Here is a 13,765-nt window from a genome sequence, read left to right on the forward strand (position 1 = left end):
ATAATGTACAAACTGCGTCAAATTTTGCGATATGACGTAACATTGACAAATACATTGTGATCAGTGAATTGTTTATATATTGCTGAGTGGAATATAACCAACGACAAAAATACATGCAATAGTTTGTATTGATGTAATTTAAAGCTTTCCAACAGTTTAAAGTCGCCCGCATGGCGCAATGGTTAGAGCGTCTGCTCTAGAGTCGCGGAGTAAGGAGTTGATCCTTACGTCGCGGGTTCGAATCCCACTGTGGGACGTGGAGACCGATCCTTTGGATGAGACCTATAAACCGAGGTCCCGTGTCGCAGTAGGTGCTGGCACGAAAAAGATCCCTCACTGCTCAATGGCCGTAAGTGCCGAGAATAGGACAAAAATTTGCAGCTCTCCACCGGCAAATGGTGGCGTCTCCATATGAGTGAAAAATTCTCGAGAGGGACGTTAAACAAACAATCAATCAATCCAACAGTTTAAAATAGCAAAATATTTCATTTTGTGGTAATTTGAAGTATATTTTTGTGTGATGTTATAGTAAGCATTTCCCGTATAAATTAGGCCCCTCCTCCTTATGGTAGCCTTAACTGTGCTGCGTGATTTACAATTTCTAAAACGAGGTAAGTTACTGACAAATAAGTTAATGAAACAAGGATTTCAACAATTTCGTTTGAAGTCATCATTTCGTAAGTTTTAAGGTCGATACAGTAACCTTTTCAGCAAATACAACCTACCATTAAGTAAAATGCTGACTGACGTTTTTCATACTAATTGTTAGGCCATTATTTACACACTTTATTGTCTACGGAGTTTTCCGATTTTCCCGATCAAGACAAGGAGCACACGGCGGGTGCGACTATAAGAAGAACATTGATATTTCAGTAGTGATAGAGGGTAACCATTAAAGTAAAAGTCTCGCTATAGGAAGGTATTGATATTTCAGTATTGGAAGAGGGCAACCATTAAAGTAAAATAGTTTCTCTTGGAAGTACTTTACTATTATTTTACTGATAGGGTTCAAGAATTAATGTAAAGTAGCCTAACTAGGGAGAACATTGATATTATATTATTGATAGAGGGGAGGGCAAGACTTTAAAGTAAATACCGCGGTAGTCTCATTAAGAAGAACATTGATATTATAATAATAATAGAGGGCAGAAATCTCACTCGAAAGAACAATAATATTTTAGCATTGGTTGAGGGCAAAACTAAATAAAACAATTAAATAGTGATGTATTTACGTGCATATTACTAGAAGAAGGTATCATGTTGCGGATTTTACCCCCACCCCACCCGCTCTCTTTTTTTCGATCAAGAGAGATATCATTGAATGGGAAAGTGTAGGGAAACAATTTGTTAGGATAAATTGTCTGACAAATTTTATCTTATCAAATAAACTGCAAAACATGATTACAGTTTACTAATCATTTTGCTGAGTTTTTTTTAATGATAAAATAAAACTGCTATAATGTGGGATCTTATTTCCCATTGAAAGAGGTTGTACAAGGTAGGTTGTTGTATCTGATGACAGTTCCATGTGAACTTGTGCATGTTAATGTGACATTAGTCTCGGATGTCACTTTATTTAGCAACGCAGTTTTGAATTAAGATTTTATCTCACCTCTGCTTAAAAAAAATTATGTGATACTGGCCTAGCCTGTTTTAAATAACTGGGGGGTATAACATAAAGGACATATCTAAAAAATAAAACACATAATGATAAAAAAAAGTTGCAAAAGCATGTTTCCTTTCAAGAGTTTCTCGGTTTGTCCTGAATATGCACTCAAGAACACATTTTTTAAAGTTTAAACTGGAAACCTGGATTATTTGTATAATAAACTACTAGCATCTGTAAATTTCAGTTCCAAGGAAACTAGTGAAAGAAGCTAACCATTAACATATTAATGGTATCCTGTTCCGAGTGGAATCTGATTTAAAAAGAATAAAATCAAACGGACATCAGCAAAAGAAACAAAGTATGCCAGCATGTCAAGGTTTTTTTGTCTGATCGATGAAGCGCATCCCGTGAATTTTACACTATAACCACTTGATCTAGTACCCATGTACATGTATTTGATGCCAAGATTGATCAATTGCAACAGTATATCTAACCTGAATTGGGACCAAGCACGAACTGCATCTTATATATCAAATGGAGTTGCATGTCGAAAGGAGCCGACGCATTAACTCTTATAAGTGGAATAACACTGAAATCGCTATAGGTTTTTTTTTTCTCGGTTGACATATAATGTTAAAAATGTCTTGTGAGATAGGCAATGGTTAATCCTGCTATAAATATTTTGCGCAATTAATATTTATCTATATTTTTTTTTAATTTTAAAGCCAATACGATAAATTCAAATTTAAAATATATAGCATTCACTTTGACTTTTATATTTTTTTTACACTCATACACATCCACGTAGAACTTGCAACATTTCAGCCGCATCCCAATCTTTCGCAAAAGACTCAAATTATATATATATATATATATATATATATATATATATATATATATATATATATATATATATATCTCTGTGTGTGTGTACCTGCAGCGGGGATGTTCTTGATTTCTTTGTGGCTTACCACAAGGTCCTGTTCTTGGACGTAATGTTCTGCTAATTAATGAAGTCTGTTGTTGTAAAAGAATATCTGTTTCATTTAACAGTACATTTGACTTGTCCTACAGGTAGAATATCTAGAGTGACTCCGTTTCGACAAAAATGTGAAAAATAGCAAGACAACCATATTTTGTATCATATGAATATGTACAAACCGCCGGTACTTGTAACGCAAGTAACGGGTTTTCTCCCTGGTGGCCTGTACTTAATACAGATACAAAAATGTGACCTACCTGCTTTTTTCACATGATGTATCAACTTATCACTAATTCGTTTGTAAAGTTTAAACTCATTTTAATAACCATCATGCCCAAAATAGACAAGAGACACAAAAGAGTGTTTTCAACTTCGTTTATTTTCATTTAAATCCAAGATTTCTAAAATTTAGTCCGAGATTTATTAATTATTGTGCAAATTGTTTTTTTTAAAGAACCGCATCCAATGAATGTTTTGTTTTAACGTACTGTAAGGTTCATTTAAACTAGGCTCTTGTTTTCGGTTTCCTAGCTGAAGTTCAAATCAGTTCACTTTTTATTAATCCAAATGGTGGCAAAAGAGACATCCAACATCAAACAAACGCAGGTTAACCGAGATATTGCACACAATTAAGCTTGTAACAAAACATTAATAATATGCCATCAGTTACGTGTATGTAACTATGTCCATTTTTGCGATTGTAGATATTATGGAATTGCTTTAGTGCAAGCATTGCCTTTTCATACCGATCGTTCACAAAGACATTTCCCAAAATAAAATTTCTGGTATTTCAAAACTGAAAAATTCATATCAAATTTCCGACTAATATACAAATAAGTAACAAATATAAACATCTTCCTTTTCGAATTTTCAGATTGTCAGTATACCCACAGAGCACAAATGATAGTATTTTTCCAGCATGAACAATAATTTAAGGCTGAGGACATGTTTCTAAAAAGTTATGTAGATATGTTTAATTATATTTCTGGACCATTTTGACAATCGTCTCCTCTCAATTGTTTTCTCCGTTTATCTCCTTCCAAGCCTTGCAGCAAAGGAGAATCTATCTATTCCTCTAGTTTGGGTGAATATTGGTCTTCCGCTTTGCCTATAGTACCAGTAAGGATATAACCGTTTTTGCATGGGTTTTTCACCTGTGTACAATTCCTGAACGATATCCGGGGAGGATGCTGCCTGTTTTTCGTACAGATCCGCCGCTCGTTTTCCCAGTCCTCCAAAAAATCGATGAGAATCCAGACGACGTTTACCCAAGCCTCCCATGAATCCAAACCGGTCAAGCTTTCTTTTTCCAAGACTACCAATAAATCCGTATCGATCTAACGCTCTCTTTCCTAAACTCCCCGCAAAGCCGTACCGGTCTAAACCCCGTTTGCCGATGCCACCCATAAATGAATATCTATCCAGGCCTCTTTTCCCTAGTGATCCAGAAAACCCATATCGGTCAAGGGCTCGCTTTCCAATACCACCGAAAAAACCATATTTATCCAAAGCACGTTTTCCAATTCCGCCAAAGAAGTTGTACCTATCTAGTCCGCGTTTTCCGAGTCCACCAAAAAAAGAATATCTGTCCAATGCACGTTTGTCTTCGTCGGTAAGTTCGCCTAAATCACTATTTTGAAATTCAAAGGAGTCATCTGTATGTTTTGGTGAGCCGTTTTCCGTTTGTTTGTTTAAAAGTTTTATATTATCCAAATGTTTCGTAAGGTCCTCGTTATTTAAAGCAATGTGCTGTGAAACGGCAAATACAAATACTTGAACTAAACAAATACATCCAAACACTATATTAGCATAGTTCGCAGGCCACATGTCCACTGATCCGTTTGCTGTTTTCAGTAATCTGCAATAAGTAATATTTTTTTAATAAATTGAGTAAGACTTCAATGAAAACACACTAGCATTAAAAGCAAGAATTCAAGACAAATGGTACTGAAAATAGTCTGACTAAAGTTTAGACTTCGGTCATTAATGACTTAGTCTTTTTTTTTTAAACAAGAGCAATTTACTGCAAAACACTCTGTGATCGATTTATCAATTCAAGCTGAAAAAAGAACACCTGACCAAAGAGTTTAACATTGTCAATTCTAGTTTCAATTAAGTGGTATAGAGTAATGAACGAAGAGACGACAATCAACTGTCTTTGCCTGGCTAGCGGTCATTTTATTCCGTCATGTCTGTGTTACGTTAACGAACAGGAAACTATGGTGCAAGAGATCAGGTATAAAGTTAAAGTTATTTAAGAATTGGCTGTCTGTTGTCCTTTATGTCTGTATCCCTAATAAGCTGTCTATGAAACAACCACTTGACACGTTTATTTAAAAGCATGCAAAACACTTTTTTGCTTAAACAAGATGAAACAAAGGCTTGCATTATTTTTACATTCATTGCATTCACAGATAGCAAATACTGACGTTTTATTCGTTTGCGAGTTCATAAGAAAATGGCCATCCTAAAATGCATATTCCGTTATGGTATGACATGATGACCCTCCTTTACAAGGAAAAAATTCTGAAAGTCGATTTTTTACAGCAGTCAACTTTTCGATATGTTCAATCTAGCAACACTCAAGAAAAACATTTTGGAAATAAGGTCTTTATACTGTCAGTATTTAATAAAACATGTTGGTAAACACATATAAATGTTGATAAACAGAAAAAAAATGTCTTTTTTTCACAAATTCCACAATTTAATTCATTTTCGAATGCCTACAGTCCGTCAGTGCAGCTACGTAAGATGCTAAAAAAATTCATTTTTTAAAGAATAAAATGAATGTAAATATCGGATTATACTTTATATCTTTAAATCAGTAAAATAACAGGGGAAGTATTCATTATGCTGCTTTTCTACACAATTCTTAACCGTGGTGAAATACATGGAATTTCATTATGAACATATAATAGATCTAAAAGACTAATGACCAACCGAAGTAAATCACCTTTTATGGTGAACAAGTGTATAAAAGACATTTTAAAATTAATTAGACTTTCTCTAGACTTAAAAAAAATACAACACGAGAGAGAGAGAGAGAGAGAGAGAGAGAGAGAATTAAATCACTTGTGTTTTTAATAAGGGATTAGGATTGATGATATTTTCCTCTGCAATGTGCAGGGAGATTTTAAGAGCTTGATCATAAATCAACTAGAAGACATCTGTAATCATGTCATGTGAAATAGCAGTTAAAATTTCCAATGCAAAGATTTCTTTTATCAAAATAAAACAAACAAAAATTGTATTTGTTTTTACCCCACAAAATAAAAAGTATCTAACGGCGCGTTTACCGTTAGCTATGTAAAGGAGGTGAATTTCATCAGCTGAAAAAAAGCTCGAAGTGCTCTCATTAAATCGACTCTTTCATAAGATTATTGCAAAACCTTTTGTGCGAAACTGCATATGATTTAACTTAAATATATAATATATTTAAGGCGAGGTAGTAGATTTATCATTTAAACTGCTGGCAGTTGGCTTGCTATAGCAAGATCTAGATGTTGCATGTTTTCAAAATGAAACACGACTTATGCATTGCATGACTGTTGTGTTCACAGTAACAGTTTTATCTCTGAGCAAATATGGTAGCCATGACGTAGAAGTGTAGTTTAAGTTCTTTTCTTTATATGAACCCATAATTGGACAAGGATAGGCATCAGAGAGTATTTGTTAACAAATATTTGCATATAACATTGATGACGATTTTTACAAGCTATCGATGGTGTTTTCCAAATATTGATATAGAGTACGGATGTGAAAACTGTACACCGCCGTTAATTACTGTACTCAGATGTTGCGTTGCTTTTACTGAGGTTACACACAAAATGTCATGTCATTTGCTTAATTGCATCGGAAACGAAGACATAGACCCAAAAGACCTTGTATGAAATTACCAAGACTGATTAAAAAATCCCAACCGTTGAGATTATAAATATTGGCGCTCTTTCGTGTAATTTTGTGATTTCTTTTATCTCGGGTTGTATATCGATATTATGATAAGGCACGAATAAATAATCACACCTACATATCTTGTAATTAAATGTCGCCTTGATTAATAATATATCGACAGATTCACTACTGTAATTTTCAGTACACGAGGTGAGGATTCACTTTAATCAAAGAAAACGTCAATCCGACGATGAATTCTGAATATTACACATTATTTTATCAACATTCAAACAACGTATATTTTTTCAGAAAAATAAAAACTCAGTAATATAGTTTGGAATATACATAACTCATGGGGGAAATCCGCTTAACTTTGATTATACCCGGCCACTTCTTACTTTTATAACTAATGACCAATAAGAAACTTAAAGTGAAACAAACGCTTTCCGGATCAGGTCTATAATGTGTTCCGAGTTGTATGACATCCCTTATTATTTGTCGGATAATAAGTAACTGTAAACCATAATAGAGCCAACATCAAACGATGAAGTCTGTAAAACGAGAGGGAATCCTATAATTTTACACCTCGTCCATCGCCTAATCACATACCAGCCTGGTATATTGAAGATTCCTGTGACCACAGGCATCAATAGAGAAAACAAAGACGCCAGTATGAACGGCAATGCTCACCTCGGGCATTATAGAAAAGATTCTGGTTTACAACTTTATCATCAAATAAAATTCTAAAAAGAAATTTCTCCAGGTATCTTAGAGGAAATGTCAGATAAGGAGAGCTCATAATTATAGCAAGTATACATGTAGCACTATCTTTTCTCTGTTAGTAGGTATAAGAAAAATTACTGGTATGCGAAACTGCTTAAGTTGATATTCCAAAGAGGAACAGTCTCTTTATATCTAAAAATAATAGTTGTTTAGTTAATATTTAAAAGCTGACTGAAATGTTTTGGGTGTTGTTTTTGTTTTCATGAAGTATCTTTTCCAAAGACAATAATACCTATTTCAGTTAAAGGGAAAGTAAGAATGTTTGATTTGTAATTCAAAACACTTGTAAATTTGGACAAAATGGCACCAGGTATATTTATTCCTATTATGTACATGAATATCTGGTGCAGACTCTTTACATCTACGAATGACCTTTCATGATTTATGGATCTAGATATATGTTGTAAACACACTAAGTTAGGCGTTCTAGAGATGAAGCAATTGAGTCTGATGCAAATACAACCTCGATTAATAGGCGCCACTTGATTTGTAAAAAAAAAAAACAAAAACACACACACATTTTGATTATTACAACTAAGAACAATCATTTCATTACACTTTTTTGATTGATTTACAAAAGAAAAAAATAAAGACTAGTCTTTTTAATGAAATCTAAATGGAGAACTAATAATCCCAAGGGGAATATGCGCTTACAAAGAAGCGGTTACTAATTTTTGTCGTTATTGACATAACTTTTCACGGCTTAAAGGCTTGAAGATTGCAGTGTTGGAGGATAAATATCAATATAAATGTCTTCCATTGTGAGTGTTATTTAGCGAGTGGTTTTGTGTGGTACTTAACATAGCAACAGTGAATGTCATCGAGATAGTAAATACTTCATTGATATTTATTGAGAGAAACCACTTTCAGATCGATGTAAATAGACATGATATGCTAATAATTTATGAATATTTAACCTCATCAGTATTATTTATTTTCGATTCTTTTTTTTTTTTTTTTTTTTTTTTTTTTTTTTTTTTTTTTGATGTAATACACTATAAAAAAAATTCTGACGTTTAATTTTGATTTCATAGCGAGTAAAACATTGCTGAATTTTTTAAAGAGAATAAATGAAATTACTATAACCATGAGTATATCTAATTTTTTCTGTCTAATTTAATTGTAATCGTAGACTTTTTTTTGGATGAAAAGTGCATTTATCAAATCAATTTCATAATGAAATACTGGGACAATATTTATCAGTCGCTGACCTGTTAAAATATATATTTAGTTAGTTTCTTTTCTTTTCTCTTAATATCGACATGTTGTTACTATCAATTTTGAATTTCTTCTTGTGTATATAATTCTTTACTTGTATGCCCTGAGGGGCCCCAAATTGGGATCAATAAATCTTATCTTATCTTATCTTATATTTGCACACAAGGTTTGATTACATTTACGTTGAAGAAACAAGGCTGAGAGAGAAAAAAATGCATTGATACAATCTGCATTGCGTTTTTCATCATTACACCCATAAAGTTTTAATCTGGCATTTCTCTGATTTAGCCAAAATATCCTGACCAATAATTTCGAATGTCTGGTACTATGTTGAACTGGCTACAACTATAATAAAGAGAGCCTTTTATTCAGTTTCTGTAGAGGTATGGGTATTGATATCAAGAGACTGAACAACTCTTCTTTTTTTTCTTTTTTTTTTTTTTTTTTTTTTTTTTTTTTTACTTTTCAGTTTTTAACATCAAGTTTGCTCGATATATAATAAAGACGACAAGTTTCCATAAAGGTATGATTACTGGTATCAAGAGACTGAAATTCGCAAAATTGATTTTTTTTTTTTTAAATTTAACTTTATTTTCATGTTCCTAAGTTTTTATGTCAAGAAATTAAAATAACCTCCATTTGTACTGTTTCTTTATTTACCACATGTTCTGTACGCGTTTTTGTATCACGTGCGCTCACCACTGATTATTGAGAACAAGCATACCAGCAACTGTAATCTGGCTGCCCCCTTAAAAATCCAAAGGACCGTGATTCCATAAAAAACTATTGAAGCGGAACAAAGTGCAATCTTGATCTATAACTCTTCAAGGTAGAAAAAGCAGCTCAATGTCTGCAAGCGTTTAGGGTGGGGGGATGCGAAATAACAAATGGGAAATCTGGCTCTCCCTTAAAAAAAAAAATAAAAGGCTGTTATTCCATTAACAATCCTCGAAAAAAAAATTAAAAGGCTGTTATTCCATTAACAATTCTCGATGCATAACGAAATCTCACTCACTTACCAAAAACAGCTCAATATCTGCAAACGTTTAAAAAGAGTTTTTAAAAAAAAACAAGTGGGACAGACTGACGGTGGGACAAACAGAGAGACGAGGAGGAAAACATGTATAGTCCCCTCCGATTTCAAAACTTCATGACTCGTATTCATGCCGAGTTCAGCTAGCTGTGATCCGATCGTGTAGTCTTGTAGGGGTTTTGGACATTCAGTAAGTTTTTATAAAAGAATTGGAACTCATTGTCGATATAAACATTTAGTCTAATAATGGTGGATTTCTTATCATCTGGAAAATCAAAATTGCTATCCATTAAAGTGAAGGTTCCCTTATAATGTTAAAACACGTAATAATATGGTATAGGAAATGAAATCTCTAGCAGAATAAAAATGATTTACTGTAGTTAAGTGTCCAAAGAGTGTCTCATTTTTCATAAAGTTAACAAAAACAGATGCTTGCTTGGTACATATTGGTTTGTCACTTGTTCACATGAACCTATTGTTAACAGAAGGTAGTTTTAAAATTTCCTTCTCTGACAGGCATTCATTCTATTACAAGTAGGACCTCTTTGGATTACACGAGAAACTTCCTACATTTTATTGGAAACAGGATTACACAAATCTAATACCCTTGTGTAGATGGACAAACGTCGGTAGCATTATCTTTCCATATTAAAATTTAATATGTTTCCAAACATGATACAATAATTAGTTTATGAGACAAACTAAAGGCGGACATAGGATGCTGTGAACAAAATCTTAACTCGATGTAAATCATTTCAACACTTGTGGGAAAATTGATCTAATTCATCACATCTGTCTAACTCTTGTGTCGATTTCACGTCTAACCCAAAGATTTTAGAAAACTCGAATCAATCTTAATTTAATCCTTCATGCACGTAAAAAAAATCCCCAGAAAATTGACACGCGACATAAATAAAAATAAATATACAGTGAGCAGATAATTGTATTAAACCAGCTGTCCGCGATCTTCCATATTGCACAACATTATGCTAAAGAACGATCTTTCATTAATCTTTAATTAATATAATGCTACGATGTTTATGTCATTGATGCTGCAAAAGTTGCGTTAAGCTTTTTAAAAGCTTCTTGCGATCCGAAATTTCTTTTGTCAAAACTTTTTACACGAGAATAGTTGGATCTTACAGATCTTGAGGAATTACAAACTTCCAATTTTCAGAGTTCAATAGAAAAAGTTCATTTTCTTGTACAATGTACAGTCTTTGATGTGATCAGCACATCTTTGGATGTATGTTATTCAGATTGCTTAATTCCAAACCATGATTAATTAACATGATTTATTGTCATAAAAATATTTCTAAAACCTTGAGGGGAAAAATAGTTTCGTTACAACCTTTTGTTTAGAAATATAAGCTGCATTGGGAATTTCTTTCATAGAGGTGTATTTAATAAAGTTGAATTAACAGGTGGGAGTACTAAGTTTTAATAATATTTTTAATAAAGTCGAATTTACAGGTGGGAATGTACTAAGTTTTAATAGTATTTTTGACTATGTCTGTCAGGATGATATGACAAATGCCTTGATTTTTATGGCTTAGAGAGTAGTGTATACACTATACCTACTTGATTTTCAGACTACATTTCATGTCATTTTCTCTCAAACTTCATGAGATGGTATCCAATCAATTTCATTAGTATACTTTTCTCTTCTTTCTTTTCGCAGAAAGACGAAATGGTTAATTTGTGTTCAACAAACAATACATATTTGGAAATAAAGTTTGTTAGACGTTTTAAATAAAATATCCTGTGAAGTTCGAAGCAATACCGTCTTAGAATAGAATAAAGGTCAAGTTTAGAACTTGAGATACATGTATATCTAATAGAATGAAACATGATATCCAAGAGGAATTAAAATTTACAAAATTTTGGGGAAAATTTCTTTAAATACTTTCATTCAATTGAGTTTCAACGAAATGCATTGGACTGGAGTAGACATGATTTTATATGTCGGGTCGTCCATATATCTGGAAAACAACCATGCCAGATTTAAGGGAGGGGGGGGGCGCATCCAGTGCGCACTCAATAAAAATAAGAAAGTTTTGATAAATCTAATATTCACTTCAAGTATAGAGTTTCTGTTATGTTCCTTTCTTTTTTTAAAAAACTTTGTGCACTCTGTGACATCCTGGATCCTCCTTTAAAAGACTTCTCTAAATATTTCATTAATAATCTCAAGTTTAATAATAATAAAAAATGTCTGCATTCACAGATTCAAATAAATTAAATGAAACAGTTATTAAATTCTAATGGTTACATGATTTCAAACTAATCATTTATAGAATATAAAAAAGGGCAAATATTATTCGACCGATTGATCGTAAAGGATATGGGCGAACAAGGCGAGCGAAATGCCTACAGTGCGACAAACATGAAGATGAAAAATTAAATCTCAATTATAACAAAATTTTGATATTACATGCAACATTAAAGTATCTTTTGTGTAAAATCTTCACAATTCACAAAAAAGCTCAAATATTATTTGCCTATGAAATAGCATATATATGTACACACTTAATTAAGAGCGCAAAAAGGATCATTTTCTCATACTACATGTATAATGCAGGAGTTGTGTAGCGTAGTGGTTAGCGTGTTTGTCTCAAAACAGAATGCTACTCAGGTTTTTTATTACTTAAGGTTCGAATCCCACGAATACCACAATACTTTTAAATAACAGAATAATTTTTGTTAAGAACATTTTCCTCAGAAACATTTGTTTACCATATTTTCAACAATTTCAATAATGAGAACTTTACTCTAAATTCTAAATTCACGAACTGCATATGATTTTTATATATCTGAAGCTAAAGGCATTCTGCACGCCTTGTTCACTCATCTCCTTTGATAAAGAAAACTTTCACATGTAGGGACTTTTCACGACAAATTACTACAGAGATTTTAAAAAAGTTTGTTTTGTCTTTTCTCCAAATTCAAAATTATCCCACGTTTTAGAAAATATTATAGTAGCTAAACGAGGTAAATGATAAGGCGTATAGCACCTTTAGTGAAAGCAGAATCGTGGTGTTTAAAACCAGTAATCGTTTTTGCAAAGACTGTACATGTTTGACAAGTGACATTTCAGAGATGTATAAGTGTTTCAAGGGTCCCTGGACGGCCTGGACACCGTATAACGACGACAATATTTTTCACAATTAGAGATACGACAACGGGAAATGAATATCTAGAGACATAGTGGTTAGTGAACAATTATTGAAATCTTCAATTTTACACAGAACTCACCTATTCGGTGAAGCTAGATTTATTTTTTCCATAATATGAAAGCTATGATTAGTTTTCAACTAATGCTTGGAGAAGTTGTTTTAATGATTTCTTGTTATGGCAAGATATTGGGTATAGTATTTAAGGGATTTTTCACGCTATCTCTCTGCTAAATTTCTTCTCTATCAACACGTTTTAGATTTGTATGGATATATTTTGTAATTCTCGAAAATTCAGAAGCATATGCAATGGTGCATTACATCTTCAGACAATAACTTACTTAGAATAGAAAAGAATGTTTTAAGACTATATACATAAATAATGATTTTAGAAGTGTTCCATGTCATAAAGATAGTCGTTAGTAACCCATTAGCATGATATATGGCTTTTGGTTTCATATAAATCGGGAAAACACGAGAGTCCAATGATTAAGATTATTATTTGGCATCTGTTAACAGGTTTTCGAATGTCAAATTACAGAAATAAAACATTATCTTACGTAAAATGTAATGATCTTTCATTATTGTTTCAAAAAAGAAACTAATTAAAATAAACTTGTCTAAAATAAATTGTCTTTAGCTAGTCACCAATATATTATTTTCCGTAAAAAAGCATCATGTTTTCACCTTGTTGTTCAAAACTCGGACACTATAAAAAGTGTATTTTGTACCTTACCTTAGAGTCCTCTTCCCAAAAAGTCTGTGTTAAACCAAAAGAGTAGACTGTAGATGGTCACTGATATGTTTACTCCAACGAAATGGTGTATAGAATTAAAAATTTCAACAATGATAATATTAAAAAGTTTCACTTCAGCGTCGATGGCTTTCGATTTATATCGGAACTTAGAAGTGGGAGGGTAAGTCAGGATCAATACGACCCATAGCGCCAATAGTGGAGGGCTATTGTCAATCAATCGAACACTTTTCCCGGAACAGGCATTTGACATCTCCCCCGTAAAGAGGGCGGGCGCTATTTGCAATAACAACTGCATGCAGTAAGCAATTAAGGCTAATTC

General features: G+C 32.9%; 1 protein-coding gene across 1 annotated transcript; it reads right to left on the reverse strand.

Moving 5' to 3' along the window:
- Nucleotides 1-2,951: 2,951 nt before the first annotated feature.
- LOC133179709 (buccalin-like) lies at nucleotides 2,952-13,554 on the reverse strand. Its single transcript, XM_061314654.1, has 2 exons — nucleotides 13,426-13,554; nucleotides 2,952-4,449 (listed from the first exon to the last, which is right to left on the reverse strand). Exon 2 carries the CDS (start codon nucleotides 4,416-4,418, stop codon nucleotides 3,621-3,623), a length of 798 nt encoding a protein of 265 aa, XP_061170638.1. The 5' UTR covers nucleotides 4,419-4,449; nucleotides 13,426-13,554; the 3' UTR covers nucleotides 2,952-3,620.
- Nucleotides 13,555-13,765: the final 211 nt, after the last annotated feature.

This window comes from Saccostrea echinata, unplaced genomic scaffold, assembly GCF_033153115.1.
Source record: "Saccostrea echinata isolate AGI-Se365-2 ecotype Australia unplaced genomic scaffold, CSIRO_AGI_Sech_v1 ptg000001l, whole genome shotgun sequence".
Classification (NCBI taxonomy): Eukaryota; Metazoa; Mollusca; class Bivalvia; order Ostreida; family Ostreidae; genus Saccostrea; species Saccostrea echinata.

What these genes read in the sequence shown, in the direction of transcription:
- LOC133179709 (XM_061314654.1), bottom strand. Translation starts at nt 4,418, where the DNA reads ATGTGGCCTGCGAACTATGCTAATATAGTGTTTGGATGTATTTGTTTA.